This window comes from Dipodomys spectabilis, unplaced genomic scaffold (assembly GCF_019054845.1).
Source record: "Dipodomys spectabilis isolate Male_0828 unplaced genomic scaffold, ASM1905484v1 ptg000187l, whole genome shotgun sequence".
NCBI classification, from domain to species: Eukaryota; Metazoa; Chordata; class Mammalia; order Rodentia; family Heteromyidae; genus Dipodomys; species Dipodomys spectabilis.
In genome coordinates, this window is record NW_024870864.1 from 4,387,979 (window position 1) to 4,414,179 (window position 26,201).

The 26,201-nt window shown below is 35.5% G+C and overlaps 1 protein-coding gene across 10 annotated transcripts in view; it reads right to left on the bottom strand.

The window, feature by feature from the left end:
* The window catches only part of Tsga10 (testis specific 10), a 107,526-nt gene that overhangs the window by 12,947 nt on the left and 68,378 nt on the right, over nucleotides 1–26,201 (bottom strand). For all 10 annotated transcript variants that reach the window (XM_042695445.1, XM_042695449.1, XM_042695443.1 and 7 more), the window contains 7 exons: nucleotides 23,669–23,784; nucleotides 20,485–20,639; nucleotides 17,023–17,078; nucleotides 14,937–15,105; nucleotides 13,056–13,166; nucleotides 9,865–10,050; nucleotides 943–1,152 (listed from right to left, as the gene is read on the bottom strand). In XM_042695445.1, the coding sequence (XP_042551379.1) occupies nucleotides 943–1,152; nucleotides 9,865–10,050; nucleotides 13,056–13,166; nucleotides 14,937–15,105; nucleotides 17,023–17,078; nucleotides 20,485–20,639; nucleotides 23,669–23,784 (1,003 nt within the window). The remainder of the gene's footprint in view (nucleotides 1–942; nucleotides 1,153–9,864; nucleotides 10,051–13,055; nucleotides 13,167–14,936; nucleotides 15,106–17,022; nucleotides 17,079–20,484; nucleotides 20,640–23,668; nucleotides 23,785–26,201) is intronic.

The following is a 26,201-nucleotide window of genomic DNA, read 5'->3' on the forward strand; positions in this document are numbered from 1 at the left end:
TTTGAGCTAGACATAATGCAGGCTGAAGAATTGCCTCTACAAAGCCTTCTTAGTAAAACTTTTATTCCAATTTATATGTCAACACTGGAAGATCTTTTAGGTCAGAAGCCTATATATTTTGAATGTTATATTTTAAGTGGCAGGCATTCTATCAGGCACAAAGTGGATACAATTAACTCAATTATAATTTTTTAAAACTTAGTAAATAGAGATTAAAAGCATATCATTAGCCAGGAACCAGTGGCTCACACCTGTATTCCTAGCTACTCAGGAGGCTGAGATCTGAGAATAGTGATTCTTAGCCAGCCTGGGCAGAAAATTATGTGTTTACCTCCAACAAACTACTCAGAAAAAGCCAGAAGTGGTGTTGTGGTTCAAGTGGTAGAGCACTAGCCTTGGGCACAAAGAGGCTCAGAGCAGTGTCCATGCCCTGAGTTCAAGCCCCAGGACCATCAACAAAAAACAAACAAACAAAAAAAGGAATACCATTATAATTTTAGCTGAATAACCTCTGACCTCATTGTACTCTGCTGACTGCTATGTCAACAAGCTTTATAATTCTACTAATAAAAAGTCGCTGCAAACTGTATACATTCAAGGAACAATTTTCATGTTCTTTAATTTCTTGGAACATAGTGTCATATATTTACTCCTTATATTTTAAGAATAAAATCTAATAAAAATCTAAAAAATAACAGCTAAAACCTTAAATCGAAAGAAATGGCTTGCTATACTATTCTATAAAGAATTGTTCTGTGGTATGGTAGTAATATTACAGAAATAGCAATTTGAGAATGTTTTAGTAAGGATTTATTTTAGCATGATAGGATTAAAGTACAGAAAAATAGAGAAACTCTTCCTGCTCTCCGTAAAAGAAATGGAAGTTAGATACTTCTAGCAACAGTAATTCTTTATAGAAGTTTTGTAAAATGTATTACATACCATTTCTATTTCTTGATCTTTAGCAACCAGCTGCCGATTCAGAAGCTCTTTGCTTGAGTCAAGTTTAATACAGAGTTCCCTTGTGGAAGACAAATCTGCAAGTGCAGACACTTTTTCAAACTGAACCTTCTGAAGCTCTTCTTCCATCTTCACAACAGATTTATGTAAGGTTGAAATCTGGGACTTGTAAGACCTTTCTGCATTTAAGTGCTATAAGGACAAAACATTTGCTAAATATACATATATATAATTTTTTTAAACTACAACATGGAACATAAAGTGGGGCAAACCTTAAAAAAATACTAATTCACTTAGACCATAGGAAGACCATAGAAAATACTGGTGGTGACTCTATGTTATGAAACCCTCTAGAAATGATACATTCAGGTTTAAGGTTTCTTTACATAAAATTTATGAGCAAGGTGGTCACCTAGCCATTAAAAATATTCTTAGGAGGAAACCTTTCCTACTTGAAAGTTTCCAGGCCCAAAACTAACTGAGATATAATTCATGTTTGGATTACAGTTCTATTTCCAATTTTAACCATTCAGCAATATAAATGTTGGCAAACACAAAATGTTAGCCACTGTTTCATTCATAGGACCCATTTGTTTTGTTCTCATCTTATATGTTGATATCAATCACAGTATCATAAAATGAGGGCTGATAATTCTCTAACACTAATATTTCCAAGGGAAAGGGATTTGGGGCAAGAATAAACTAAGAATATATGCAATTATAAGAAATAAGAGCCAGGTGCCAGTGGCTCATGCCTTAAGTAATCATAGCTACTCAGGAGGCTGAGATCTGAGGATTGTGGTTCAAAACCAGCCTGGGCAGGAAAGTATGTGAGACTTATCTCCAATTAGCCACCAGAAAACCAAAAGTGGCTCTGTGGCTCAAGTGGTAGAGTGCTCGTCTTGAGCTGAAGCTCAGGAACATCGCCCAGGCCCAGAGTTCATGCCCCACAACCGACAAAAAGGAGGAGGAGGAGCGATAGGAGGAGGAGGTGAAGGAGAAGAGGAGAAAGGAGGAAGAGGAGGAGAAAGGAGCAGGAGGAATGGTGGTGGTTGAGGTTTGTGTGACTCACACATGTAATACCAGCTACTTGGGAGGTGGAGATCAGCCCAGGCAACAAGTTATTGAGATATCATCTCAAACAAGCTGAGTGCTGTGGTGGAGGGTTGAAGTCCAGGGATGGCCCCAGAAGAAAATCAGACTACTTGAAAAATAAAATAAAGCAAAAAAGGATTTGGGGCATGGTTCAAATGGTAGAACAAGTACAAGGCCTTGACTTCAAACCCTGATAGCATAAATAATACATGAGATTCAAGTTTTATAAATGTCTTCAAAGTTTCATAGTCACCAGGTTCATGTTTTGAGAAGATTGCTTGAGATATTTTAGGCTCTAATAAGATGGTTGATTAAGTTAAAAGCAGAACTGTCTGGATAACACTGAATAATAAAAGTATCTTTTTCAATTCATATTTAGAAAACAGAAAAACCCATTTCCCCAAAAAAGGAAGACCTGAAGCTATGTTTAAAGATGAAAAGACCCAATAACACAGCAGCATATCTTTCTTTTTGGGGGGGGGGGGGTCCAGTCATGGGGCCTGAACTCTGGGCCTGGGCACTGTCCCTCAGCTCTTCAGCTCAAGGCTAGCACTACCTTGAGCCACAGCACCACTTCCGGCTTTTTTTATTTTTTCTGCTTATGTGGTGCTGAGGAATGGAACCCAGGGCCTCATGCATGCAAGGCAAGCGTTCTACCACTGAGCCACCTTCCCAGCCCCCACAGCAGCAAACCTTTATCAAGGAAGTATAGGAAATAAGGATTTAGGACCACTGGAGAGTTAGAGCTGAGAACTTTAGGGTTAAGGTATGCTCAGTGGTAGAGCACAAAACAAGACAAAATGAAACAAAAATGAGCTACATAATCTGGGATCCCTGAATGCCATATTATAAATGAAAGGGGGTTCAGGGGAGGGAATCCATTCAGTCTCATAGAAAGATCATAATGTGAACAATAACAAAAGACAGACTTACAAAGAATAACAATTAGAATAAAAATGGATGTTTCAACAAAAAAGGCAAAAGTTATTTTTGTTTTAAGAAATATTCTCAGCCTAGAACTCTATGCTCAAATAAACTAATTTTCAAGATTGAAGAAGGAATTAGTCTTGAAGGTAATTCAAAGTCATTTTTAGACACAGATTGAGAAAATGAATTGTAGAGTTTTGTTTAAAGAAAGTTCTTTTTAAAAAAAGAAATTGGGTGGGGGGCGGGGGAAGGATGGGAAGGGATGGGAAGGGAAAACAAAGGAGGAGGCTACAATCCTTGATAAGAAATGTACTCATTATCTTGCCCATGTAATTGTAACCCCTCTGTACAGTATTTTCACAATAAAAAAAAGTTTATTGGGGGGAGGATTGGGTGAGGGGACGGGGGGGGGGGGGGGGGGGGAGGGGGGGAGGGGAAGAATGGGAAGGGTCAACAAAAGAGGAGGCTACAATGTTTGATAAGAAATGTACTCATTATCTTGCCCATGTAATTGTAACCCCTCTGTACAGTATTTTCACAATAAAGAAAAAGAAAAAAGAAAAAAATTAAACTTGGAAGGAATAGAACGCAAGTCACAATGATGAAGGACTGGGGCATGTCTCACAAGGTAGAGTATTTGCCTAGCAAGCTTGAAGCCTTGAGTTCAAACCCCAGTACTACTAAAAACAAAGGAAGGAAGGAAGGAAGGAAGGATAGAAAGAAAGAAAGAAAGAAAGAAAGAAAGAAAGAAAGAAAGAAAGAAAGAAAGAAAGAAAGAAAGAAAGAAGGAAGGAAAGATAGAAAGAAAGAAAGAAAGTAGGAAGGAAGGAAGGAAGGAAAAAGAAGAAAAAGAGGAAGGAAGGAAGGAAGGAGGGAGGGAGGAAGGGAGGAAAAGAAAAGAAAAAAGAAGTAATGAAGAGTAAAGATTTTGTAAACATATGGGTAGATACAGTTAAGTATTGACCAAATGAACCATAATAATGAATTGTTTGGGAAAATACAAAAAGACAAGCTGAAACTAAAGAAGTATAAAAACCATTACATGAAAGATTAGTGTATGTGTGACAGTGAAAGAGCAAGAAAGTATGTGGGATAGGGAGCTGAGTGTTCATTGTTTAAATATTCTTAGATAGACATTATTTAGAAGGAGAGTTGGTGATATTAACAATAGACTTTGTTAAATATACATTACAATTGTAAATTCTACAGGAATAAATATAAAATATATAACTTCCAAACCTAAGAGCAGTGGTGGATAGAGGTAAAGAAAACAACCATAATAAGTAGAAAACATGAAATAAATAGGAAAGTATTTAATCTAAATGTACTAATAATACAAATAAATACAAATGATTAAGCTTATCAGTTAATAAATATTATTGGATTGGATTTTTAAGTCATGTTATATGATGTTTATTCGAGACAAACAGCTGGGAGCAAAGAAATTTAAAAAAAAAACATATATCATGCTTCTGTTTCCACAACAGCATAAATGGGATAGAACATATCCTCTCATCATTAAAAAAAAACAAACAATCCTGGCGTAAGCTACTTTCAGACGCTGAACAAAAAGCAGCTGTCACGTTTGAGAGAAGAAAAAGAACCAAGGACAATCCCTATGATCACCCAGCTTTCTGTCTGGAGAAACTTTCCAGTCCATTGTTTAGGGAGGGAAATTCCAATCAGAGTACAGTGATTTTGCCAAGGTGTGTCAGCTGAGAGTTTCATAAATATAAAGAATCTATACCCACACACACAGGATCCCCAGAATGCACCTAATAGTTGTCTTGAGTCTGCTGAATACTAAGACATGAATGTCTATGGGCAAACTCCTGAAGGCTGGGTTAAGAACATACATGGAGGGGCTGGGAAGGTGGCTCAGTGGTAGAGTGCTTGCCTTACATGCATGAGGCCCTGGGTTCGATTCCTCAGCACCACATAAGCAGTAAAAGCTGGAAATGGCACTGTGGCTCAAGTGGTAGAGCGCTAGGCTTGAGCTGAAGAGCTGAGGGACAGTGCCCAGGCCGAGTTCAAGCCCCACAACCAGCAAAAAAAAAAAAAAAAAAAAATATATATATATATATATACATACATGGAGCTCTATGATAAACAGTTGCAGAGTTTGAATCTGTCAGAATAGTGAGTCCTTAATGGACACCTTTGGCAGTGTTCTTTTTATAGATGCCTCAGAAAGGCCAGACTTAAACTGAAAAGCTAAACCACTTGTATAGGAAAGGCTACTTAAGACCTGACCCATCAAGGTTTAAGAACAATCTGAAAGGGAGCAGTTGGGCTAGGCATTAGTGTATCATGCCTGTAATCCTAACTTCTCAGAAGGCTGAGATCTAAGAATCATGTTTCAAAGGAGGCCTAGGCAGGAAAGTCTGTGAGACTCATCTCCAATATTAAGCACCAAAAAAGCCAGAAGTCAAGCTGTGGCCCAAAGGGCCACAGAGGTACACAGTGTTAGTTTTAAGTGAAAAAAGTCAGATACCGTGCTCTAGGCTCTGAGTTCAAGCCTCAGTAATTGGGGAGAAAAATTCTAGACATATAAACTTGAGGAAAAACATGCCCCATGATCAGAACAAAAAGCCAGTGTAAACATGCAAAAATAAGAGATGTTATAGTATTAGAAGATAAAGCCTTACGAGCAAATATTATCCAGATTAGAGGGAATAAAGGTCTGAATTTCCATGTTTCTATAAACAAAAATATAGACAAAATACAAGGGGAAAAGCTTTCAAATAACAGTAGTGCTGGGCATTCGTGCTGGGCACTCATGGCTCTTGCCTGTAATCCCAGCTACTGGGAGGCTGAGATCTGAGCATCACAGTCCACAGCCAGCCTAGGCAGGAAAGTCCTTAAGACTCTTATCTTCAATGAACTTCTAAAAAGTCAGAACTGGAGCTGTGGCTGAAGTGGTAGTGTGCCAGCCTTGAGCAAAAATGCTCAGAGACAGTGCCCAGGCCCTGAGCTTGAGCCTCAAGACCAGCACAAAAACAAAAACTAATAACAGATAGAAAATAGCACAGAATATGATCATCACAAAAAGGAAGGTAAACCCCAAAGTAACAGAATGTCTTGCCTAGTTGTAAATTCTGGATGAAAATTTAGGAAGTAGGAATCAAAATACAGTCCAATGATCTCACTGTGATTAAGAGACAAGAATCAAATTTTAGGAAAGCTCAAATTTTAGACTAGAATTTCTAAAGAGCAGTGGAGAGAAGGAAGACATGCAGAGAATAATGCCAGAAGTCTGTATACTCATAAGTAAAATTCTCTAAGGCCATGCAAAAGAAACAAAACATTTCCCAGGAAAGAAAAAATTCAGAAAAACTGTAAGACAGGCAACTCCCACATTTCATGTAGGACCAGAAATCATTTAATATCTCATCAGCCAGAATGTGTATATTTTGAACACTGTATTGAAAATGTAAAGCATTTGACAGAGATGCAAAGAAATTCCATACCCCTTAGCAGTGAGGATAAGTTAAACTCTAAAATAAAAAACAATTTTAAGCTTGTTTTATTTTTATACTTTTTTTATTGTAAAGATACTGTACAATGAACCCCAAGATAGAGACACAAGAGGTTTTTATCTTTTTTGCCGTTGTTTTTAATGTACTTATAATACACTATGTGATTCTTTTGTTTCTTTTGTATGTTCTTCCCCCATGGTATAACCTCTGTTTTTACTGTATTTGATTCCAGTGCCCTGCATCATGTATATACATTTTCTAATTTGGGGAGGGGAAAGGAAATAACAAAATGCTGAAATAAGGATACAGGTTGACCCATTGTAGCAATGAGATGTACAAGACACTATGTTGAAAATGAACTTTACAACTTCCATGAGGGGGTAGGGAGGAGTAGGGAAGGTGGGGAGGGAAGGAATGGTAACAATGCTCCAGCATAAAATAAATAACATTCTTAAGGAGCTTAAAAATGATCAAAAAGATTGCATGAAACTTGTGGGCAGGGACTGAAGGGGAAAACTGAGAGAGAACAAAGGAAGGGGTAATATTGTCCAAACAGAAATGTATTCATTACCTGACTTACAAAACAATAACCCCTCTGAACATCACCCTTATAATAACAATTAAAAATTTAAAAAGATTCCATGACTAGCAAATAATTTAACTGCTTGGCAGGATAAAATATAATAGTTTAAAAAACCACCACTTAAAATTAACAATGTCTAAAATCTAATCAGATATTAACTGGATATGCTCAAAACTAGGAATATGGGATTAATAACTAAGAAAAAAATCAGTCAATAGACACAAAAGCAAATATTATAGAGATGATAGAATTAGCAAACAAGGACACTAAAATAGCTATTATAAATATGCTCAATAACATCAAGAATTAAAATATAAAAATAATAAAAGAAAATGGAAAGACATTAAAAATAACCAAGTACAATTTTTGGAGATAAAGAAGGTAGTATCATAAATGAATACCATACTGAATGATGTCAATCGTAAATTAGGTTAAAAAGAGATAACTATGCAAAATGAAACACACACATATACACAAAACCCACTGGGGGTGGGGGGACAGATAGAGCTTTTAGTAATTTGTGGAACACTATTGAGTGATCTTAGTACTAGTACTTTGAATTATAAAAGGAGAAGACATAAGGGAGAGACCAAAAAATATTTGCTCTACCACATGAGCTACAGCACCACTTCTGGTTTTGTGGCAGTTAATTGGAGATGAGACTCAAGGACTTTCCTGCCCAGGCTGGCTTTGAACAATCCTCAGATCTCAGCCACCCAAGTAGCTAAGATTACAGGCCTGAATAACTTTGGTTTTTTATTTTATTTTATTTTTGTCGGTCATGGGGACTGAACTCTGGGCCTGGGTACTGTCCTTCAGCAATTCAGCTTAAGGCTAGCGCCCTACCACTTGAACCACAGTGCCACTTCCGGCTTTTTTCTGTTTATGTGGTGCTAAGGAATCAAACCCAGGCCCTCATGTGTATGAGACAAGCACTCTCTCAGTGAGCCAACTTCCCAGCCCCTAACTTTGATTTTTTAATTGACATTTGTACTTATTTATGGGACACAGTACTATAATTTGATACATGTATATAATGTATAAGAATTAAATCAGAGCAATAACCATTTAAATCACACACACACACACACACATAGATATATATGTATGTATCATTTCTGTGTTGGACTCTTCAAATTCTCCTCCAGATATTCTGTTATACACTCTAGTAAACCTCTGTACTGATGAACTTTAGAACTATTCTTCCTCTAACTACTTTGGTATCAATTACCCACATTTTTTCTATTTTCCCTCCCTCCTATGCTTCCCAGACTCCAGAGGAAAAAAAATTAAATAAAATGTAGGAAAAATACCTTTCTGGCCTTGGAACAATAACTGATATCTAAAACATGACATAAAAGCATGAAGCACATAGAAAGACTAATAATCCTGAATGCATCAGTTTAACATGTCTTTATACTGCAAGTAAATAGAAAAGGCAAGACACAAATAAGAGGTAATAGACATATCTTCAAAAGGTTTATTATCAAGAACACATAAAGAATTACTATAAATAGGTGTTTAAAAATAATAGAAAGGTGAAATTAAAGAAAATAGTGAAGTTTAAGACAATGTAATTCAAGAAAAATTCATCAAATAATCCTGAGTAGCCAAGGAACATGAAAAGATCCTTAATTCACTTGTAAGGTCTTAATTATATAAAGCACAGATTTGTATTTGAGAAAATTTTAACTTATGGTTTCTGGAGGGAAATGAAAACTTTAGAAAGCAATAGTTAGAAGTATATTTTAGGTCCAATTACTGATTTCTAGAAATGAACTTCTTAGAAATAAAGCCAAGGGAAATGTAGGTTTGTCACAAGCATTTTATTATAGAAAATGAGAAAATTAAATTTCCTTCAATATGGTAATGACTTAAACTGGAAAATATGTCAGTATTTGAATAAGGTATAGCACTATAAGTATCAAAATAGAAAATATTTAAGCTAGTGTTGAATAAAGTATAGGCACTATGTGAATCAAAATAGAAGGCATCAGCCCTGGGAAGGTGACTCAGTGGCAGAGTGCTTGCCTTGCATCCATGAGGCCCTAGGTTCGATTCCTCAGCACCACATAAGCAGAAAAAGCCAGAAGTGGGGCTGAGGCTCAAGTGGTAGAGCATTGCTCTACAGCTGAAGAGCTGGGGGACAGCGCCCAGGCCCAGAGTTCAGGCCCCACAATTGGCATAAAAAAAAAAAAGAAGGCATCAAATTTACAATATTGAGGGAAAAAAGACCAGTTTCAAATAGATATCTACAGTATGTTATTGCTTAACTTTTAAAAACAAAACAATATGTATCATTAATGGGAGATAGATATTTAGAAAAAGTATACATACTTGCAAAAGAGATAGACATAGTTATATGAATATTCATAAACTATTAGAGGGAAGGAAGGGAGGAGTGGAAAGATGAGAAGTAGATATAACAGATATAGTAATGCTTTTTTTCTTTAAGCAGAAATATAATAAACAAATACATCAAAATGCTAGCATACTTACATCTGAGGATGGAAATAGGTGTGTCTATTTTATTACTTTTGGGGGGCAGTTTTGGGATTTGAACTCAGGGTCTTCCACTTAGTAGGCAAGTTTTCTACCACTAAACCATACCTCCAGCCCCTCACTTTTTGCCATTTTTTGTATATTTGGAATAGTTTCTAATTTAAATTATAAAATTATAAGATTATGGTTTTAGGGTAAATAAGAAATTAGAGGAAAACCAGGGTAGATAAAAGGAGGCTACATTTCACAGAGCCAAAAAAAAAATCTTCTTTTAAATATGATGCAGGATATATTATAAGCACATTTTTCCAAACTTACTTGCTCAACCTCTCTGTTGAGGGCATCTACTTTTTCTTTTAATCTGTTACTCTCTGCTTCAGCAGTGATAAGTTCCAATTTGAGGGTATTGTTATCTGCCTCCATTTGACGAGCCTTATTTTCCCAGTTTTCAGCATCTTCATTGGCTTTTCGGAGTTGTTCCATTATTTGCCGGTTCTCAGATTCCTGAAAAGCAAATCATAGGTATCATCTTAAAACTTCTTAGACAGTCAATAAATGATGCATATTAAAATACTATTTTTAAATCACTTATAATTCACTTCCCACATTTGTAACATAACCTTGAGAAAATCTATCTTAGAGAATAGTGCCATTAGAATCTGCCCTGCTTCAGCCTCGATTATCCCCTTAGTAAATTTAAGTTCATTACTATCTTAGGAGAGGATCTCAAGGGCTCAATAGCTATGTGTATAAGATCATACAAAATGATGCTTATCAAAATTAGCTCCAAGAAATGATGGAAGTAAGAGGGTTTTTTTTTATTAAACTGTTTTCAGTTCTTTTTCTTTTCTTCTTTCCTTTTTTCTTTGGCTTATTCTCTACTGTTGCTATTCTTTATTTCTGTACCCTTTGTCTTGTATATAAGTTTATCTGATTTGGGAAGGGGAAGCATAGAAATGGTGAGCCAAAGGGTGAACCAATTCAGCAGTGAAACCTACTAGACACTGTGTTAGAAATGAACTATACAACTTTGTGGGAAGGGAAGTCAGGAGGGGAAAAACTGGGAGAGAATGAGGGAGGGGTGATACTGTTCAAAAGGAAATGTACTCACTACCTGAATAATGTAACTGCAACCCCTCTGTACATTACTTTTACAATAAAATTTAAAAAGAAAACCTGGATAAACATGTTCTTATATTTCCTTTATTCAAATGGGATTCTCACTGCCTCTTTTTCCTATTATCTCCTACTTGCTGGTCTGGTTTCTGAGCCTCTAGACTTTTGCATCTGTTAATTCCCTGCTCCTGACTACTTTACTGGGTAGTACTGAAAGCTTCTCTGTATTCTTATACATCTGTCAATTTCTGATGACTCTTGATTTAGAGCATTTCCTCTGTTTTCTGTCTTCATCCAAAGCCCTCGCCTTAATTTTCCTTATTATGGTCTATTATTCACCTTTGCTTGTTATCTTAATATTACTTGCTTAAAATTACTCAGAAATAAAATATCAAACCAATACCAATAAAGACTTTTATAAATATGCATTCATGCATAAACTGTACTTATAATACAAACCAGACAATTTTTGCAGTGGTAATCAAACCCAGAGCCTTACACATGCTAGGGAAGCACTCTATCACTAAGCTACATCCCCAGCCCCGTGAGACCAATTTTTTTTAAACCTTCAAGGTTATAACTGTATTGGTTGAAGTAAGATGTTTTTCTTTTTCTTTTTTCTTTTTTTTTGTCGATCGTGGGGCTTGAACTCTGGGCCTGGGTGCTATCCCTCAGCTCTTCAGCTCAAGGCGAGCGCTCTACCACTTGAGCTACAGTGCCACTTCCGGTTTTCTGGTGGTTTATTGGAGATAGGAGTCTTACGGTCTCTCCTGCCCGGGCTGGCTTTGAACCGCGATTCTCAGATCTCAGCCTCCTGAGTAGCTAGGATTACAGGCGTGAGCCACCAGCGCCTGGCTAAGATGTTTTTCTTGAGGGAAAATTTCAGTTCCATAGTGACATATCTTAGTAGTATGGTTTGGCCAACTCATTCTAAAACATCAATTATAATTTCAGTAATTAATAAAAGGCACTGGATCTGTATAGTGACATATCTTAGTAGTATGGTTTGGCCAACTCATTCTAAAACATCAATTATAATTTCAGTAATTAATAAAAGGCACTGGATCTGTTTCTCCTCTTAATAAATACTGCATTTCTCTATCAGAGATCCTGGACTAAATAAAATAGCAAAATTGCAATATGTCTCACCATATAAGTCTTTTGGATCAGATCTGCATTCTCACAATTAACATCACTTAATAGTAATAAACTGATTCAAATCCAGTTAATATTGCCACCTTGTGGCCTTTAATGTGAAGGATTTTTGCCAAGTCCTAATACCTATATACTAAACTCCTTCATTGACTTTCAAGGTTTACATATTTCACATTTGCCATAGTAACCTAATATATGTTTTTCCATGCCATAATAAAAATACTAACATCTAAGGAATATGTGCTTGGAAAATAACTGGTATAATTCATGTACACTGAATTTTACCCATGCTAAAGTTAAAGGGATGCATTCTTCTTTAACTTTCTGTAGGACTTACTATCTCTGCTATTTGTTTAAAACTGCCATATATATATATATGTATATACATATATATATATGGTTTATGTAGTTAGGAATATATATACCATCTCCCCAATAACACTTCTATTTATCATAGATAGGGACTGTTTTTAATATTAAATTTGATTTTGTGAACAAGTAATAAGAAGGATTTCATAAAATGTGCCTCTTGTCCTCTAATCCCCCCTGTAGTTCTCCATCTCTATTCAGAAGTCATATTAATACTGTTTTTTTATCCTCTCCGAGCATTGCAGGGCCTGAGATAGACAACATCACAAGGAAAATGAAGCTGTTCATTGTATTCCTCTACTTGGTGCCTCTTACATACTGTACTCAAAGTTCTCTCTGGCCACTCACAAAGCTCTCTGCAATGTTCCACCTGTTTCAACTGAAATTCTTTGTACTACTTGCCTGAATTGTGGTCATAACATTTCTTAATTGTTCTTTCTAGCCTTACACTCCTAATTAATTCTTTCTCACATCTCCAGAATCATCTTTCTGAAGGTAATTCTTTTCTGTGTTTATTATTAATCTTTTTACTATTACTTTCTAAACTTCCTGAAAATAAGGGTGCCTGTGGCCAATCTGCCTCATCAAGAACTTTGTATGGCCCTGAAAGCTGTTATACATATTCAAATGGCCCTTAGCAAACAAATAAAAAAGGTTCCTTATCCTAGTGTGAAAGGTACATAGATATTCTTAAGTTACCTTCCCAGATATCAGTGAGACTAAATATATGTTAATTCATCATTTTCAAAATTAAAATATTTTATATAGTGAGGCAAGACCTGATTCACCTGTTATGAGTGTGATAACTAAAATAATATTTATGAAAATGTTTAGGTATCATGAGCAAAGAGGAAAAGAAATGTACGTACTTCAGACTTTAATATATTTTTCAGCTTGTTAACTTCCAAATTAGTATCTTGGACCTTCTGTTTTATGTCATTAAGTTCATTATGCGTATCATTCAACTTTTTGGACAGTGCCTATAAAAAAGAGATAGCTAGATTTGACTATAAATAATAAAAATTTCTACACATAAAAACAACACATCAAACATTTAAACATTTGCAACAAATAAATAAAATTAATATACCACATATGTAATACATAAAAATGGTGAGGAAACATAAAGCCCAGGTGTAAATGGGCAAAGAACCCAAAAAGACAGTCCACAGAAAGTTAACATAAGTAGACAGTGCTTGAAAACTAAATTTTACTAATCAAAAGAAAAACCAATTAAAACAAATATTATTTTTTCTACCAAATTAGTATAGATTTAAAACTTTGGTTATAGAAAAGAATAGGCATTTTTATTTAGTGTCTGCTCCAAACACAAATCTGCAAGAGGCAAATGTATGATCCACCATATGATGGTGCATGAAGAAACATTTTAAATGTTCATAAAACAAATATGAAAATGTTGATTATTGTTAAAGATGGATGTAGGTACATAGGAGTTCACAAAATTTGAAAATATGTCTAATCTAAATTTTTTAAGTTAAAAAAGAAACAGTATAGAGTAATTATCAAGCATGTGCAAGGCCTTAGGTTCAATCCTGATTCTAACAAATTTCAAACAAAAAAGTTTAAAAGAAACTTCATAGGCTTTGATTCAATTTGATACGTCTAATAAAATTTGATGAAAGAAAATGCTCATTAAGGCACTGTTTAATAAAACAGTCACCTTAGTGTGATGTAGTACATCTGCATGGTGGTATAACTATATTACAGAATAGTACTTATCTGTGAGAAATATTTAAGGTCATTTATAATAAAAGAAAATGTCATCCTCAGTGCATCTTTTTAAAAGGTCAGGCTCCAGAGTTCACAAATAACTCATTATTTCATTTTGCTAAAAATGTAGCATCAAAGATAAAAGTTTTTCAAGTTTCCATTTTCCAAATCTTTTATAATACTAATTAAGCTGTGGTCCTTTGAGCTTTAGTTATTTTGAGGATAGGATATCACATTTATGCCTGGATGGCCTGGACTATCATCCTTTTATGCTTGCCATGGTAGATGGGATGACAGTTGTGCTCCACCACGCCAGCTATTGGCTGAGATGAGGTCTTTCTACCTTCTTGCCCAGGCTGGTTTTGAACCTGAATCCTCTCAACATCTACCTAATAAGTAGCTGGAATTACAGACATGGACCACTGGTGCTTAACATTAAGGTCATTTTATATAATTAACAACATTTTCCATTTTATAGTTGTTTATATGAATTTTAAATCTTTTAAAAGTAGGTTCTTATAATGAAAAGTAAACATACTGAAAGTAAAACCAAAGAAGGTTTGTGTATTCAAACATGCATATCCTCTAGTATGAAAGTGCTTTCTACTAAATGTTCATTCTTGTTTCTTTATTGTATTACACTTTATATCTAGGAATTCATATTCTAGAAAATTCATCTAAAAATAATATGGCATATTCTGCTATAAAAGTAAAAATGAGGGGCTGGGAATGTGGCTTAGTGGTAGAGTGCTTGCCTAGGATACATGAAGCTCTGGGTTCAATTCTTCAGTTCCACATAAACAGAAAAGGCCCGAAGTGGCACTGTGGCTCAAGTGGCAGAGTGCTAGCCTTGGGCAGAAGCAGCTCAGTGCCCAAGCCCTGAGTTCAAGTCCCAGGACTGACAAAAAAAAAGTGAAAATGAAATGGCTATTCTGGTGTCTAAGCTTTTCTACAAAGTAAAAACTGTCACAGAAGAATTTTGTTGTTGTTGGATAAAAAGATTCTAGGATAACATGTACCTGGTTTTCTTGTTTGGCTTTGGCAAACTGTTCTTGGAGAGCGTCATTCTCATGAGCCAAGATATCTCTTTCCCTAGCAATTTGACCCAGCTCATCATTTGTTTCCTCCAGTTGCCGGCGCATTCTGGAAATATCTTGTTCACACATAATTAGGGCTTCCGTAGACTGTCTATTCCACAAATCAAATAGTACATAAGAAGAGTCATTTTACTGAAACAGAATAACAAATTCTCACAAGACAGAAGATGAACAGTTAGCATGGAAATATTTGAAGAAGTTTAAAACATGTTTAAATTTATTGGCATACTGTTTAAATACTACAAAGACAGCACATTTAGATTTTTCTTCTTTGCCAACATTTACTATAAAAAGTGTATTAAATATACAAATAATCAACGATTTGCTAAATGTTTAATATTTCTGATACTTGATAATAGTAGGAAAACCAGCCAGGAGAGTCGGTGGCTCACGCCTGTAATCTTAGCTACTCAGGAGGCTGAGATCTGACAATCACGGTTCAAAGCCAGCCTGGGCAGGAAAGTCTGTGAGACTCAACTCCAATTAACCACTCAGAAAACCGGAAGTGGTGGTGTGGCTCAAGTGGTAGAGTTATTAGCTTTGAACTGAAGAGCTGAGGGACAAAGCCCAGGCCCACCACCCACAAAAAAAAGTAAAGCCTTCTTCACAATAACTCTAACTGCTTAATTTCTTCTATAGTTTCTTCCTCTGTCCTCTTAAAAGTTAATGTTTTTCAAGGTTCAAAACCTAGCCTCATGATTTATCCCCTCCAGCCCATGTCTCAGAGGATTCTAGTCATATTCATGGCTTCCAAACCCATCTATACTCAGATGACTCCAGAATCATAAACTCCAGCATTCATCCACCTCCTTGTAAATAATCCAGATTCATGCTTATGGATATTTCTACCCCAAAAAAAGTCTCAAAAGTTCTTCCACGTCTGAGATGAAAATTACTTTTCTCCTCACACTTCTGTCATGTTCAGTATCCATGCTTAGCTGGAAACTTGAAATTTTCCTAGAGCCCTCCCTTATAAACATCTCATTTCTTCTCCTCGAGTTGCTAAAGCAATTTAACATCACCTCTTCAGTCTGGCTAATCAAATACCAAACTTTCCTGAAAGTTCTCAAATTACTTTCCCCAAAGGATAAAAATAAGCAGGACCCAGTGGCTCACCCCTGTAATCCTAGCTACTCAGGAGACTGAGATCTGAGGATGGCAGTTCAAAACCATCTCTGGCAGAAGGCCATGAGAGTTCTTATATCCAATTAACAAGCAAAAAGCCAGAAGTAAAGCTGTGGTTCAAATGGTAGACTGTCAGCCTGGAGTGAAAAGGCTGAAGGACAGAGAGCAAGTCCTGAGTTCAAGTCCTAGTACTGGCATGAGAGAGAGAAAGAGAAAGAGAGAGGGAGAGAAAGAGAAAGAAAGGGGGAAAGGGAGAAAGGGAGGAAAGGAAGAAGAAGAAAAAGGGAGGGAGGGGGAGGGAGGGAGGGAGGGAGGGAGGGAGGGAGGGAGGGAGGGAGGGAGGGAGGGAAGAAGGGAAGGAAGGAAGGAAGGAAGGGAGGGAGGGAGGAAGGAAGGAAGGAAGGAAGGAAGGAAGGAGAAGAGGATGGGAAGGAAGGAGAACAGGATGGGAAGAGGGGAGTAGAGGAAGAAGGAGTGGGGGGGATAAAAATAATCACGATTCATCTGCTGTTAGTACATGTCTCTTCTGGCCTGTGTAGCTTCTCCTTCTTTGGCTTATCTTATACTTCAGGTTTCAATAGCAGTCACTTACTTATAGTCCAAGAAACTCTTTATTTAACATGATCTGGGTTTTTTTTTCTATTTTTTTTTCTAATTTAATGCCCTTTCTTTCATTTTGCTTGGCAAATTCTATTCCATCTTTTACTTTTCTAGGCAGACTTAATTAAGCCTCCTTTGAGTATGAGAATTTTTATTACCTTATATTTATTACCTAGAGAGTTTATTACCTTATACATAACACTAAATCCCTTATTTCTTACTCTTTGCATCTTAAAATCACTTTGCTTCAAGTAAGTACTCTAATATTTTTGGATTGATTTACCTTGATGCCTGTTCCATCTCTGCAATGATATTCTTCATGCCTGAAATGGTCTTTTCCTTGAAAAGTAATACAGATATTGCATAAAAATTATCTTAAACTGTTAGTTTTGTTAAAATTAAATTTAAAAATGAAAAATTCCTCTCCCCTTTTGATTTCCACTTGGTTTTAAACATTTATATCCTTTTTATCTATGTGACTATTTGCACTGAGCAAAAACAATAGATTATAATCGTTGACATAAAAGCCACTCTTAAGTATACTAGTATGAGATCATATATCAAATATTTTGTTAAAAAATTTATGCAGTCACCCAATAATACTATCTTACATAACTACCCAATTTTTAGAAGTAAACCAATAGTTTGGCATTGTAACGTTCTTTACTCCTGATTCAATTTCTTATATTCTTCATATTATAAAACCCAGAGAAGCAATTCTTGGGTAACTAAATTTAGTTCTTAAGGAAATTATCTTTGGTCAAATATATTATGTATGTTAATCAGTAATAAAAAGTTACTCCTTGGAATTTAAAAGTATGTTCTTGGGAGGAGTAAATTTGTTCAAAGTGCACTGTGTGCATGTTTGAAAATATCACAAGTATATTATTAATATTTAGCTGTGAGATAATAAGGTGATAAACATTGGGCCTAGACCAAAGGTATAGCAATATAAATTGTTAATATTCTCTTTGCTCAGTCCAAGCTGAAATGGAAACTCTTAATGCTTTCAATCCTATTCTCATATCTTCTTTTAGTACTTTCATTGAGCATGCACTATATTCCTTTCTTCATGTACTCTTCTCTAGAGTGCTTTAACTTTTACTTTCTCACTGCTTTCTGATAGAAAAATATTATACATCTGGCAGTAATGGAGAATAGTTAATCCTTTTTAAGAATAAACCCATGAAGAATAAACTCAAACCGAAAATGCTGCTTAAAATGGAATGTATACATAATTTTAAAAAGCATAATGTAAACTGGCGCTGGGGGCTCATGCCTATAATCTTAACTACTCAGGAATCTGAGATCTGAGGAGCTAAGTTCAAAATCAGCCTCAAGAGAAAAGTCCATGTGACTCTTATCTCTAATTAAGCACCAAAAAAGCCTGAAGTGTGGGGCTGTGGCTCAAATGGTAGAGTACTAGCACTGAGCAGAAAAGCTTAGGAACAGTGCCCAGGCCTTGGGTTCAAGTTCCAGAATGTGTACACACACACACACACACACACACACACACACACACAAGGTAATTTATTACATTTTAAAATAATTTCTAAAAAACAGATTAAACTTGGGTAAGCTTGAAATAATAATACTTCACAAGCCTAAAGGGGGCTTTTCTTTTGTCAATAGAAGTTAACATTAAAAGTAAGATTTTTGGGTGGCAAAAAAAGTAAGATTTTTCTAGGAGTATTGTAAAATATTCAGCCAACAAAATTATGCCTTATTTTCCTTTGAGAGGATGGATATGCTTACTTTCATAAAATCAACATTTTTGTTTTGAAATGAATTTGCAATTCAGTATTCCTTGTAAAGGAAAGACAATGTCAATACAGCTAGTAAAATGAAAGAAATGAGAAAGGAGAAATAAGATTCAGAAAGATGTAAACATTTTTGCTTCAAATGTTAGTGTTCTAAAAGAAAATCATGCTTAGCTACTAAAAATATCTTGAATATAAGGAAAGGCAAAATTGCACCTAAAATCATTAAATTTAAAAAATAAATCAGCCTTTCACAAACATTCAGAAAGGAAATTTATCTCATGCCTTTTGATTATTTCAATTATGTTTATGATTCCAAATTTATTAACTTCAATTTTCTCATTTTAACAAACTATGAATATTGCATCTACACATCTCAAAGCCAAATAAAATTCAACACGTAAATAATCTCTCTCAGCCTCTCTTAGCTCCTGTGTTTCCTACATTGGGAATAGGAACCATTCTTTGAGCTTCTAAGACAGACAATACACCTTATCAGCTTTATCTCCTTAATTATTTCTCTCACTATTATTGTTATTATTTTTATAAGGTCATACCATCTTCTCCTAAGTCATTTTCTGGCTCTTTTGTTCTTTCTTTTCTTTTCTTTTCTCTCCCTTCTTTCCTTCCTTCCTTTCTTCCTTCTTTCCTTTTACTATTTCCTAAAAGGCTCCCTAGATCTTACTTTTCCCCTAACCCAACTCCCAGACTGAATCGGGTGTGGCAGACTCCAATAACACATTAGGCATAGGTCCTTATGACAATATATTCTATAATAGGATCTTCTCTGTATATTACAATATAGCTCTATTCACCCTTAGTTTTAACAAAATACATGGTATGTGTCACTAAGTATTTTTTGATAGAATGGACATATGGACACACTAATGAATTATTCCCTTAAGAGTAGGGAAAGACCTTAACTCCAATGATGTAGTCTTTGCTTAAGAAATTTGTGAGGAATTATCTTCAAAATTCATTGATGAGTTAGAAAATGGTATTAATATCACTGTGTCCTCTTAGCAAAGCTTTTTTGTAGTTTAACAAAACTGTGGACTAGAATGAGCATCCAACTTTATGCATTTGGCCCATTTAATACATTCTCAAAGGGCAAGGATGATGTAAAAAATCTGTTTCTACAAGTTCTTTCATAGAGTGGGTGTGGAGGGATAATGAAGTGGGTAAATGAGGATGGACATGATTGACACAATTTATTTACATGTATGAAAAGACAACAATGAAACCTATTGAAATTGTTTTAAGAAAAAGGAGCGGGAGGGCTGGGAAGTTGGCTCAGTGGTAGAGCGCTTGCCTTGCATGCCTGAGGCCCTGGGTTCGATTCCTCAGCACCACATAAGCAAACAGAAAAAAGCCGGAAGTGGTGCTGTGGCTCAAGTGGTAGAGCGTTAGCCTTGAGCTGAAGAGCTGAGGGACAGCGCTCAGGCCCAGAGTTCAGGCCCCACGACCGGACCCAAAAAAAAAAAAAAAAGAAAAAGGAGCAGGATAGGAGAGTGATGGAGGGGTGAGGTTAATTGGGATACAATGTCTTCATGTGTAGAAATATTACAATAATACTTCCCCTTGTACAACTCATATACTAACTACAAAAAAAACATGTCTCTAGTTCATAATCACGAAGTTTCAACGCAATAAAGATACTCCCTACCAAGGTGACAAACCTGAAATGTTTTTAAGGAAAAATCAGCCTACCTACTTTATGATTATGTTTGAATTTATCATTATCAGTGAATGTCAGTCACCAAATTATGACATAAAACCACATTAAAATATTAGCCATAGAGTTACATACTTATGTCCTAAGACTATCTAAAATATTTCATACACAGATTGAAAGTTTCAGCTCTCTAGAAAGAAACTTTGAGAAAATCCATCCTATTATTTTATTCAGATTCAAATGAGACACAGTTTAATATTTAAATATTTCAATTAAACATTTCTTGTTCATCACAGCTCTCAGAACATACTTTCATTGCCAAACTCTCTCCGAGGGATGCAATATTCTCAGATTTTTTATCCAAGCATGCTTGAAGGCATTCTTTTTCTTTAGCCAAATCATTGAGTGTTGCTCCAAGAATGCTGATTTCTTCTCTTTGTGCAATACTTTGCCTTGTAAAATTATCTAAATAATCATAAAGGTATTATTTTGATCAAGATAAAAATCTATTTTCCTGTTTAAGTAGATAGAAATACTTTTCAAAGTAAGTTCTCTTGTGTAATATTTAATAGCTAAAAATAAGAGTATTATATTCCAAATAAAAATGGCTTTATTCCTAGCAAGTACAAAGCCCTGAGTTCAAACCTCAAAATGGTTTTATTGTTAGTGATGCAAAACTACAGTGAATCATTACATTCTAAGTGGCTCATAAATGTAAAATTAATTAATACTTTGAATCAGAACAGCAAAGGAAAGCTGTATATCATAAGTCTCAGATTTAAGTGTGATGGGGAGGAAGTATGATACTGGATGAGATAGGTAGAATATGAGAATGATCTTTGCCCCTTCAATTTTTCTTCTTCCCTCTAGTCTAGAAAGGGCATTGCATGTAAAATTGGTAAGTAACAAATCATAATAAAATATTCAATTAAGCCAGGTCCTGGGGCTCACTCCTAGCTACTCAGGAGATTAAGATCTGATGCTCGCAGTTCAAAGCTAACCTGGGCAGGAAATTAACCCCCAGAAAATAGGAAGTGGTGCTGTGGCTTAAAGTGGTAGAGCACTAGCCTTGAGCAAAAGAGCTCAGGCACAATGCCCCAGGCCCTGAGTTTAAGCCTTAAGACCAAAACATAAAAAAAGGTCTATTAAGTCTTCTTCAGTCAAATGTTTTTTAGTATTCTGATTTTCCCTGGATTTTTCCAAAATTTCTCAGAGGAAAACAAAATTAAAAAATCAACAAAATCAAAACAAAATCAAAAAGTCTGATTTATATGTGAGAATGCTGGTAAACCAATGTCAGTGCTGAAGGCCTGAATAATTGATATAGAGTAGTGGCTTTTAAATTGTAGTTTATCAATTAGCACTATCAGGATCACTTGAGAAATGCAAAGTTTTAAATCCCCTACCCCAGACCTACGGAATCAAAAATTCTGGGATTGGACCCAGCTATTGATGCTTTAACAAGCACATTCCTCTAGTAGCCCACACTTATTCTAATACACAGTGAGAGTTGAGAACCACTGTCCCAGGGCAGAGGTTCTAGGACATCAGAATCACTTAAAGAAATTGGTGAAAATACAAAAGCTCTAGTCCAGTCCTACTTCAAGGTCTCTCTCTGCAATGATCTTTATTAGCTTCCAGTTTGGGAACTATTGGTGTAGAACTTTAAGACTCCTGCTAGGTTAATACCCATGGATTAAGTCCCTGCTAGGGGCTATTCTGGTGCAATGATAAGGGCAGCAATGGCATACTTTCAAATTTCATATATTATTTTTACTGGCAGAAATGCCTTTAAGCCAGCCCATATTTTGGGTATTCTGATGTCTGAATTTTAGATTCATAATCAATCTCTTAAAAAGTTATATAATTTCCTAGCCACTGAAGCCACCACCTTATTTTCCAGGTACCTTCTAATAGCAAAACTCTGAAGAGACATCTCTATTCTTTTCCACCACTACTTTACTTCCCCTTTCATTTTTAAACCCAACACTATCTCCCACATCCAACACTCAAAAGTATTTTGGATCAGTATTACTAAAATTGCCAATGTATCAAATTCTTTCACTGTCTTCTCATTTCACTCTGAAAAGTCTCTGATAATTGATCACAATCTCTATTCTCCTCTCTTTAAATACTTTGCTTTCTTGCCTTCCAAAATAACACTCATTTCTGGGTTGGGTTGGTTTCACCACCCCCGCACCATCCTGGAGCTTGGACTCGGGTCCTGGGTACTCTCCCTGAGCTTTTAAGGCTCAAGGTTGGTGCTATACCACTTGAGTCACAGCTCTATTTCTGGCATTTTGGTGATTAACTGGAGATAAAATTCTCACCCTTAGGCTTTCCTGCCTGGGCTGCATTCAAACTGCAATCCTCAGATCTCATCTTTCTGAGTAGTTAGGATTATAAGCAAGAGTCACCAGTACCAGCTTCTTCATATATCTTTGGCTTCTCCTCAGTTCTAGAACTTCTTTTCCTTACACTCTGTATTTTCCCTAGGTGCTTTGATGGTTTTTTTTTGTTGTTTTGTTTTGTTTTTACCAGTCCTGGGGCTTAACCTCAGGGCTTAGGGGCTGTCCCTGAGCTTCTTTGGTTCAAGGCTAGCACTCTACCACTTAAGCCACAGCATCACTTCCAGCTTTTCCTGTTCATGTGGTACTAAGGAATCAAACTCAGGGCTTCATGCATGCTAGGAAAACACTCTACCACTAAGCCACATTTCCAGCCATGGTTTTAAAACAGGATTTATATGCTGATGTGTTCCAAATATATAACATTACCTTATAGTTTTCTTCTAAGATATAAACTTACATATTCAACTGCTTACCTTATATCTTTACTTTGACTCGAATATCAAAAAAATCCAAGTTCTCCTTCAATATTCCCTTTCATATTTCACTTCTAATATTTTTTATTTCAGAAAGTAGCAATACCACCTATCTAATTATGCATGTATACATGTTAAATGCTAATAATTTCTCCTGCCTTAGAATAGGTATCTTCATAGTCCTAACAAATTTTATCTTACATTTATAAGATTAAGTTATGACTATTTTCATACAGATCACTAGTAAGAAACATAAAGAAGATACTTTATAAAAGTAAATTTATAAACACAAATAATATAATAGATATAACCAAATAAATGTGCATGTTCTATAATATACATACATATGCATGTGTAGGTATGGATACATACTCATATACTATGAGTTAGCGGTAATGCATAAAAATACAAACTGAAAAGTAATCATAATCCATTTTAAAAAACGTTTTGCTTAGGTTAGCTAATTTCATTGAAAGTTTATGGTCTTAAATCTACATTTTAAAATGTTTATTCTTAAAGAAAAGAATGAACTTTTCCAATATTTTTATTTATAAATTTTAAGGTTATGGCCTATTTCTAAGTTCATATTGTTAGAACTTCATATATGTTAGAGAAGAAAACATACTTTTCTACTAGACAAGAAAAATAAAATATCAAGAAACAAACTCACCAATTTTTTCATCCAAGCACATAATTTTCTCCTGAGTAAGTTGTAGCTCATACTTTTTCTTAGCAAGATGTCGCTGAGTATCAGAAAGATCTTTCTCTGTGTTTTCATATAAAAGTCTGCAAATATTTTAATGATAACTCTAATTTTGATGTTTTCCAACCTTTAGTGTATTTAAGTCTAAAAACTTTTAAGAACATTAAGATTTTTTTCATTTTTAATATTTCCATTATAAAAACCACACTATAGGAAGCTTGGAAAATTAAGGGTAGAAAGGAATCCTCAATTGACTACTCTAACATAAGCTACTATTTTCCATGTTAGTATACATTATTCAGGTTTATTTTTTGCTATGCACATTTTTAAAGTTACCATAATATAGATTAAAATTTTAATTGAATACTTTCACCTACACATAATTTTTGGTATCTGAAGACTTATGATGCAGCCCTTGGAATCATTATTTTATGTAACAATAATTTACTTTTAAGTAAATGTACACAACAATTACCCTATTGTAAGACATTCAGGTTCACTTCAAGTTTTACTTTTATACATAAATCTGTAATAAACATTTCCTTCATTACACCAACACTTGTTAAGTGTCTGGTATGTACCAAGCACTAGATGTTGAAGAAGCAATGGTGAATTAGGTTGCCACTGATTCTGCCCTCATGGACTTCATAGCTAATAGGTAGTAAACAAATTTCAATTCCTGGAAATAGGGAAGACCAGACAATATGAAAACCATTTTTGAAGTCCTGGATTCGATTCCTCAATACCACATAAACAGAAAAGGCTGGAAGTGACTCAAGTGGTAGAGTGCTAGCCTTGAACACAAGAAGCTCAGGGGCAGTGCCCAGGCCCTGAGTCCAAACCCTAGGACTGGCAAAAAAGAAAAGAAAAAGAAAAAGAAAACCCTTTTACCACATAACACTTAGGAAGAAAGCAACTTTTACATGTACAGCAAAACTTACAATAATTTGAGTGGTATTCTAGTGGCTCACACATGTAATCTTAGCTACTCTGTAGATAAGATCAGGATGATTGCAGGAAGGCCAGCCTAAGCAGAAAAAGGAAATGGACCCTTTCTTATCTGAGAGCTGTCTTTCCAGCTATGACAGAAAGCCAAAAGTAGATAGGTTAAGATCCAGGCATGTACTCAGGCAGGAACCAAAACCTTATTCAAAAATAACCAGTGCTTAATGGGATGGAAGTGTATCTGTGCTGTAGAGTGCTTGCCTAACAAGTGCAAGACTGCGTTCAAATCCCAATTCTGTCATTAAACACAAACAAAAACTTGTAACAATTTGTGAAGGAAATGCTCTGGAACCCAATAAAAGCAATAAACTTTGGCTTATCTTAGTAGCTTATAGCCTTTGTATTAACTCAAAAACAAAACAAAAAAATAAGGCCTCAGAAATGTCTACCACATATAGAATTAGATTAAGTCAGCTCATATAAAGCCATTAACAGCTATGTTGATGTGGAAATATCCAGATTAGAGCCCTTGCTAGGCCAACTGTTGCTAGGTTCAATAGTGTTTCCTCTAAGAAATCCTTTCTTCTTTCCTTTCTTTTTTCTCATTCCCTCTTTTTCCTTCCTTCCTTCCTCTTCCTCCCCCTTTGCTTTTTCTACATTCCCTCGAGGAAATCCTTTCTTTTCTTTTTCTTTCTTTCTTCCCTTCTTTCTCTTCCTTCCTTCCTTTTCTTTCTGTCCTTTCTTTCCCTCCTTCATTCCCTTCCTTCCTTCCTTCTTTCTTTCTTTCTTGTTGGTATTAAGGTTTGAATTCAATGGTAATGGCCCTTGTGCTTACTAGAAAGGCACTTAAGTCATGCCCCCAGCTAATTATTTTTCAAACAATATCTCACATTTATGCCCACACTAGTCTTCACCACAACCCTCCAATTTATGTTTCCCATATAGCTAAGATAACCAGCATGTAATCATACTCAGCTTTTTATAGGCTGATGGAGCCTCATAAACGTTGTCCTGGCTGACCCTGAGCCATGGTTCTCCTCATCTCTGCCTCCCAAGTAGCTAGGATTACAGACATGAGCCACCACCTAACTTCCTCTGGGCATACTTAAACTCAAGATAAAACTCAAAATAAAAGTTGGTTCCAGGTTGGCCATATAGTCTGGGAAGACTTGACAAAACTTCTCTATAGAGATTGCCCTCTCAACTGCAACATAAAACTAGAACCCAGAAAATGATCTCACAATTCAAAATTTCAAAATACTTTAAGAAACATTACAATCTAAGAGTTTAAAAAATACACAAACTAAGCTGGTGGTACAGTTCAAATAGTATACCTGCTTCCAAAGCATAGGAGAAATTATTTACTCAAATTGAAAGCAGTCATAATGCCCCTTATTAGGAAAATAGTTAAATTGTGATACAACCATACAATGGGATGTTACTCAGCAATAAAAGTACCTAATCTACACAAAAATTGGGATGAATCTTAATGATACTATTCTGACTTTTCAAACAAATCTCAAAAATTATATCCATATGATTCCATGTTTATGAT